Source organism: Myotis myotis, unplaced genomic scaffold (genome assembly GCF_014108235.1).
Source record: "Myotis myotis isolate mMyoMyo1 unplaced genomic scaffold, mMyoMyo1.p scaffold_m19_p_3, whole genome shotgun sequence".
Taxonomy (NCBI): Eukaryota; Metazoa; Chordata; class Mammalia; order Chiroptera; family Vespertilionidae; genus Myotis; species Myotis myotis.
Genome location: NW_023416335.1, coordinates 159197100 through 159205634, shown reverse-complemented (window position 1 = coordinate 159205634; position 8535 = coordinate 159197100). Strand labels below are relative to the sequence as shown.

The window sequence follows — 8535 nt, the reverse complement described above, 5'->3', positions numbered from 1 at the left end:
TCTATAAGGCAGATACTAAGTATAACTTTCTTAGTCCTGGCTCACATATATTTTCAGAATTCAGTAAAACTTGGTAGCTGATTTATTGGCCCATAATATTAAATACAGTATTTCTGAACCCGGCAGAGGTTTTTTTTAAAAAAGTAATCCTGTACTCACTAAATCATAGTTTTTTGTTTGCATTTGCAGAAGTGGAAGAAGTTAACAATAAGAAATGAAAAATCAAACATCTGTAAAAGAGTTCATTCTTCTGGGATTAACAGATGACCCACAGTTAAATGCTTTAATTTTTCTATTTCTGTTTTTCACATATATACTGAGTATAACTGGAAACATGACAATTATCACCCTTACTTTGATAGATTCACACCTCAAAACCCCCATGTATTTTTTCCTTAGGAATTTCTCTTTCCTAGAAATCTTATTTACCACAGTTTCTATTCCTAGATTCCTGGTCAGCATTGCAACAGGGGATATGACCATTTCTTATAATTCTTGCATGGCCCAAGTATTTTTCTTTATTCTCCTTGGTTCAACAGAATTTTTCCTTTTGACTGCTATGTCCTATGATCGGTATGTGGCTATCTGTAAGCCACTGCACTACACAGTAATAATGAATAGCAGAATGTGCAACCAGCTTGTAATTAGTTCTTGGCTGGCTGGATTTCTCATTATCTTCCCACCTGTGATCATGGGACTTCAACTGGATTTCTGTGACTCCAACATCATTGACCACTTCGCCTGTGACTCTTCTCCTATGCTATTGATCTCCTGCACAGACACAGCATTCCTAGAGCTCCTGGCCTTTTTTCTGGCGGTATTCACGCTCATGGTAACCTTAACATTAGTGATTCTTTCCTATGTATTCATCCTTAAAATGATTCTGAGAATCCCCTCTGCTGAGCAAAGGAAGAAGGCCTTTTCCACTTGCTCCTCACACATGATTGTTGTCTCTATTTCTTATGGCAGCTGCATTTTCATGTATGTCAAAACTTCAGCAAAAGAAGGAGTGGCCTTCACCAAGGGTATAGCAGTGCTCAATACCTCTGTTGCCCCAATGCTAAATCCATTTATTTACTCCTTAAGAAATGAGCAGGTAAAGCAGTCCTTTAAGAACTTGGTCAAAAAATGTTTCTCAAATAAATTTTCATCATAAATTTATGGCCTGAACTTTATTTAAATGAAACGGTATGCCTAACATAATATTAATATTGTTATATTTCTCCATACACTGCTATACTTCCTTTTCATTACAATATTATTAACTGTTTATAATATTTTGACCTCACTTGGCTCAACTATCTTAAAATTTACATGCCCTGAAATGTTTCTGAGTATGATTAATTTGTTGTTACATAGATGAAAATGATATTTTTTAAAAATGCCAGAATTTAGTTTAAAAGATCTTTTCTTTGGGCCTTAATCAAAAGGTAAATAAAGTTATCACCAAGGAATTCTAAAAATATATTTCTCCCAGTAGATATGCACAGAGTATTAAAATAAGATTTTCTTGAGATAAAGTCTCCTTAATCTAATGTCCTTATATTTGCTCTCATCTCTCCTATGGTTTTTACATTATGAATGTTTATCTATGCTACTTGGGACAAATATGTTACATCTTCATTGTCAATTCCATCCTTTAATATAACATCTTGTTTAATGATTTTTTGGAGCAAATTTCAAAGTTACTACAAGTATGGTATTGATATTCATGTAGGACCCCACTACTCTTACCAGAAAACATCTCTGATAAACTACTTTGATGATTGCTCCATAGCCCATTACTTTCTTTAAATTTGTTGATGCTGAGCCTGGAGCTCATCTGAGGTTCCCTTGGGAACAACCTGGACTGTCTTTAGGCTTCCTAAGATCCAATAGCGTCTCTGGTGACTTTTTTGGCAATTAAAACCTATGCTTTCTATCTCCCAGACAGTTCTTGCATTTTCTGGTATGCCAAGGATCCCCTAAAATGTGTTTCAGTGTTCGAATGGTTTCATTATTTTTCAAATATATATATCTCATTCAGAATTTTTGTGGACACTGAGGGTGTGGATTTAAGTGTTTGCTTTGTTCTAATCTTGACACACATCTTTTCTATAAAAAGTTCCTTATAAGTATAAACTTCATTCAATATTCATCCATTTACCTCTTTTCTATCTTCTTTCACAAGTGATGCATGAACTATAAGATCATTTAATTTACCATCATGACACTCTTTAATATTCCTTTTTATTAAACATATTATTTTGTTTTTAAATTTACTTTATTATTAAAAGTATCAGAAATGTCCTGCTCCCCCCACCACCCCCTTTTTTTTAATTCTCAGTGCTTGGATTCTCTTTTCTCACCATTAAAATGTGACTTCTGCCCAACAGGCAAGGCTCAGTGTTTGAGCATCAACCTATGAGCCAGGAGATCATGGTTTGATCCCCATTCAGTACAAATGCCAGGGTTTCAGGCTGTACCTCCAGTGGGGGGTATGCAGAAGGCAGCCCATCAATGTTTTCTCTCATCATTGATGGTTCTATCTCTGTCTTCCTCTGTGAAAACAGTAAAAATATATTTTTTAAAAAATATGACTTCTTCTAACAAGGGCTTATAGAAATAGGGTTACCCTTAATCAAACACAGGTAAAAATTAATAAAGTGTTGGAGAGTATTAATGTCTAAAGCACCCATATACAATTTAAATTTTTGTGTCTTAGCAAAAACATTTGCTTGTAAAAAGTGTTTTGCTCAATTTGATGGTAACTTCAGTGAGAACTGAGAAGTATAATGGACTCTCTTATTAGGCAGCATAGACATGAATTATCCTGCTATTCCAGAATTGTGTTTATTTCTCTTTCTTTGCATGACAAGTCTTTTCATTTTGCAGTTGTTACTTTGGAGATTCTACATAAATCCAAATACTTGCTTTGCATCCATTGATGGAGACATTACTCAAGCAATCCAGTGCTCAATAAAGTCCAGGTCCTTCAATGTATATGGGCAGAGAGAAATAGGGTGCTAGTAAGGTTAATCAACTAGTTAAAGAAAAGAATACACAGACATATTATAAATTTTACAAATATAAGTTACAAATAATAAGGTATACAATAAACTTCATTGTAAATTCTGTATACTCAATAGACTTTTACAGAATTATTTCATTGATTTTTACCAACTACATACTCAAAACCAACCAATCTTTGCAAATCAACCAGCTTGACAAATGTAGTTTAACTTAACACTATGTAGTTGAATTTAGCACTCAAATTCACAATTGGAAACAGATGTTTCAATACTTTCAATAACTTACAAAAAATTGAAAAAGAAAACAGGCAAAGATATGGAAGACTTGAACAACATTATGGACCAAATTGATCTAATTGAAAATTTTAGAATATTCCATCCAACATCAACAGAATACTGTACTCATTCTTTCCAGTATCACAGAAAACATGAAAGGGAATAATAAAGATCAATGAAATAGAAACCAGAAAAATAAAATTTAAAATATCAATGAAACCAAACCTGGCTACTTCAGAATATCACAAAATTGATAAATTTTTTATTGTCTTCTCACCATCCAAACTAAAATCATCTTCCATCACCATACGTTTGGTCCCCTTTACCCATTATTAACCTCCTACCCCCTTCTCTTTGGTAACCACCATACTATTGTCTGTGCCTATGAGTTTCAGTTTTATGTCCCACATGTGATGAAATCATATGGTTCTTAACTTAATATGACTGATGTATTTTGCTTTGTATAATGTTTTCAAGGTCCATACATGTTCTCTCAAATGACAGTAGGAGTAACAGCACACCATTCTAAGCTACACCGGTAAATATCTTTCAGGAGATTGAGTACTTACCTACTTAGGATTCCAAAATTCTCATTACCCAAAGTTCCCATTTTGTTGACACACACCGCTTCTGGTATCTTTATGTCAGGATTGACTAGTTCAGAACAATTGATCCATAACTGCAGAGCTATGCCCCCAGAGCTAAAGAAATGTCTGGATTTTGAGAATAGTTCTAATATGGGTTGCATACACATTATTCAATCATTAATGGAATGGCGCAATAGGAGACAGACCAAATGCTAACCTATCTACTCATACTGCTTATGTAACCTTGGGCAAGTTACATAACCCCTCAGTACCTCAATTTTACCATTTGCAAAAAGAGGTTCTTAACAGGGCCTACTGGAAGCATTTTGGGGCACAGGTTAAAGGCTATTTAGATCTTTGGTATAATAATAATAATAGTAGTAATAATAATAATAAATGTAACAATAATACAGACAGTCCTTGTGTTATGTCGGATTCGACGTATATCGTTTAGTGGTTACATCTCCATCTTTCATTTATTTATATAAAAAAAGTTCTGTCATGTCGACGTATGTACATATATATGTTCTTTATGGTTTTTATTATTTATTTACCACAAGCAAATGTCAGGAATTGTTATCTTTCTTTAATTTTTTTTTACTGTTTCACTTCATTACTGTTGTGTATGTGCTTCATGTGAGTGACATAGGTGCTTATGTAGGTGGCTTCTGACTTACCGCAAAAATCACATTGCGTCGCACTGTAGGAACGGATCGCCGACATAACCTGAGGACCTACTGTAATAAAACTCATTACATTTTCTTATAACATTTATTATTGCTATCATTGCTGTTGTTATTTGTCTTCCAATATATTTCAGTTCTCTATCACATCTTCCAAAACTACAGTTTGGTAAACAGAAAAGTTATCTAATTATTATTTTTTGAAACCTGAGTTTCATAAAGCTATCATGTAACAACTTTCTGAAATAATTATTTAATCTTACAAAGAATGTTATTATTTTTTCATTATTTATATGACTGATTATATTCAAAGATTCAAAATGGAACTTTTTCTGTACAACATTGTGTACTAAAAAGGTTTGGCATTGTGTTGTGCAAATAGAATCACTTTAGACTAAAGGCAAATGGGAATGAATTTCAATGAATTGCCCACAAGTATTGTATTTTCTGCTTAATTATTTACTATAAATAGAAACCAAGACATATTTAGAAAACAATTATACTCTGACTCAGTAATAAATTTTCCACTGGCAAAATTAGCAAGTAATCTTTTATGAATATTAAGTTTTCAAAAATACTATGGTTTTCAATAACTTGTTTAATCTTCCCAAATGAATTATGTCCACAAAGAAGTAAACTACATATTTATCATTATTACCCATTTTTATGACTTTAAAAAAAAAACAACTTTCTCTGTGTTAAGTAAGTTTTCAAAAATATTTAACAGGGAATTATAAAAGCTGTAATTAAAATCTAAGATTTTTAAGTAATAAAAAGCAAATTAATTGCTGATATGAGTTCACAATTTTAATGGATAACTATGCTGTCCCTTTTTGTGACTTCATGTTTCATTGTTCTTTGTGCAGAATAAGAACACTACAAATGTATTTGAAACCATGTCAGGAGTTGACATCTATGATTATTTTTAACTACAGACCTAAGATTTTAGAGTTTAGCCATTCCAAATAAGACTTCAATTAGAGAATTCATTCTTCTGGGACTTAGGGATGACACAGAGTTAAAAGCTGTGACTTGATTCTTCTTTCTGCTGTTCACCTACTTATTGAGTATAACTGGAAACTTGACCATCTTCATGTTAACACTGTCAAATGCTGGTTTGAAGAATCCCATGTATTTCTTCCTCAGGAATTTCTCTGTCTTAGAAATTTCATTCAAAACAGTCTGTATTCCCAGGTTTTTGGTCAGCATCACTACAGGAGATACAACCATTTTCTATAAGGCTAGTGTGACACAGCATTTATTTTTATCTTTGTGGGTTCTACAGTTTTTCCTTCTGTCCTATGATCACTATGTGGCGATTTGCAAAACTCTACATCACACACCTTTCATGAGTAACAAAGTCTGCAACCAACTTGTAATCAACTCCTGGCTGGCTGGTTTCCTCATCATCTGTCCCTCTGTGCTTATGGGACTCCATCTGGGCTTCTGTGACTTGAGAGTTATTGACCACTTCACTGGTGACTCTCCTGTGCTGCTGACGCTTGCACAAAGTTTCTATATCCTAGGGCATTTTTCTTAGCAGTATTCACCCTCATGGTAAGTTTGGCCTTTGTGAGTCTCTCTTACACACTCCTTCTTCCAACAATTCTGAAGATCCCCTCTGCCCAGCAGAGGGAAAAGGCCTTTTCCACTTGTGGCTCCTATATGATTGTGGTTTCCATTTCTTATGGGAGTATCATGTTCATATATGTAAAAATACCTGCAAAACACTATGTGACTTTGAGCAAGAGGGTAGCAGTACTTAATCCTTCTGTTGCTCCCATGCTGAATCTTTGTATTTATACCTTAAGAAACCAGCAACTGAAACAGGCCCTTAATGATTTCCCCAAAAAGATGAGGTTGCCAAACAAACACTACCCGTTATGAAATCTGTAGCTGAAACACAAATAAACCACACATAAATGCAGACCATTGTTCTAGGCATACACAGGGAATAAAGCATGCACAAGTTTCAGCCATTGTGAGAAAACACACATTAAACAGTCAACATAATAGAAAATAAATTACCCAGTACTTTAGTGGTGGCAAATGCCATGGGGAAAAAAAATGAAATACTTTAAGAAAATAGGGGTAGAATTCAAATTATATTTGGTGGTCAAAGACTTGAAAGTCATTTTATAGTTTTTTTCTTTTTTATTTTTCTATATTCAAATGTATTTTTCCGTATTCTTTACCTTTTTTCTTTTCTGTAATTCTCCCAGTCCATATAGCCATCTATTTCACACATGTAAAACATGAAGTGATTGTGAGGTATGCCTGTAAATAAGTATTGATGTTTACTTTCAAAAGATAAATACTAAGCTCTAGATCAGTGGGTGGTTCTCAACCTGTGGGTCGCGACCCTTTCGGGGGTTGAACAGCCCTTTCACAGGGGTTGCCTAAGACCATCGGAAAACTCATATATAATTACATATTGTTTTGTGATTAATCACTATGCTTTCATTATGTTCAATTTGTAACAATGAAAATACATCCTGCATATCAGATATTTACATTACGATTCATAACAGTAGCAAAATTACAGTTATGAAGTAGCAACGAAAATAATTTTATGGTTGGGGGTCACCACAACATGAGGAACTGTATTAAAGGGTCGCGGCATTAGGAAGGTTGAGAACACTGCTCTAGATAAACTATTTAAGTCCTACATCAAAATAAATGACCAGAAATAAAATGCACAACAAACCAGAGTTAGGGATGGAATGAAGACTTAGAAAACTATGCTTTATGATCATGTCTAGCAATGGGTTTGGTGTCCTCCCTACTCTTATTTCCTTATTCTATTGAATCTACTATTCAGAATCTATATGGGGATAAAATAGATGATAAATAGTTATCTCCTGATATGAAAATGGGTTATTTGAAGCTATGAGGTTACTTTCCCACCAACTCTACCCACCAAAAATAGGTGTCCATATCTTTTTGGGTTATTAAACAGTAAACTGGAATTATAGTAGGCTGTCACTGTTGGGAAGGCTGATCCTATGTGTGTGCTATAAACAGGGTTATTAGAAATGGCTGTTTTTACACTACATGCAGTGACTCTTTTTTAATATATCACATTACAAGAAAATAGAAAGAAGTGGGAAATCATAAAAACTCAAGTCATTGAAAATCAATACAAAATATTTACACACCTATTCAATATGCATATAAGGTTTACTCAGATAAGGGGAGTTCAAAGATCACTTCCCTTTCTGTTTTCAAACTATCACCCTATGTAGCTCACTCTATTTAATTAGTAGGACTGAGAATATTGAATTTTAAGGTGAGATTCAGAATGCTAATAACTGAAAAGTAAAAATCCAACATGTGAAAATCCAAACAAAATAAACATAATATGGATATTAATAAAAATAAAGAAATTAGTTGGACTAGTGCAAAGCCCAATTACTAAAAATAAAAAATGTTTGAAATTATAATATTATAAAAATGTGAGAGAAACATAAATATTATAAAGTTATATTTCAAATACTGAGCAAATGGTAAATTTGTATAATTATATGGTAGTAATGTAATTATGGTACTATGTGAAATTATATAAAAACATTGTTATTTTTAACATTTTAGGATATTAGTATTACTTAGAAACATTACTTACTTAGTATTACTTAGAAAATATTCCTAAGGCAGCAGATAATCTAAATGTATATTTTAACTTTAGAAGAACATACTAAAAATAAACAAAGTTTTAAGAGCTGTGCTTTCAAACTTTCCCAAGATTTTATTGTATTATATGTATATATTTTGGATTCATAAACGATTTATTTAAACTATGTGTGTGGGGGGAAGGGGTGATTCCACAAACTGCAGTTAGTAATGTGTATCAGAGTTCACATACCAGAACACACAGTGGAAGGAACTGAAAACTTTCATAAATTGAATGACTAGGTTCTGTACTTTATACATGTTTTATAAATTTATGAAAACAAAAGGCAGAGTCTATATTCCTATATT

The 8535-nt window shown here is 33.1% G+C and overlaps 1 protein-coding gene and 1 pseudogene across 1 annotated transcript; both read left to right on the top strand.

Moving 5' to 3' along the window:
• The first annotated feature begins 214 nt into the window (after positions 1 to 214).
• On the top strand, positions 215 to 1156 carry LOC118650662 (olfactory receptor 6C65-like). Its single transcript, XM_036298996.1, has one exon. It carries the CDS (start codon positions 215 to 217, stop codon positions 1154 to 1156), a length of 942 nt encoding a protein of 313 aa, XP_036154889.1.
• Positions 1157 to 3727: 2571 nt separating this feature from the next.
• On the top strand, positions 3728 to 6444 carry LOC118650661 (annotated as a pseudogene).
• The last annotated feature ends 2091 nt before the right edge of the window (positions 6445 to 8535 follow it).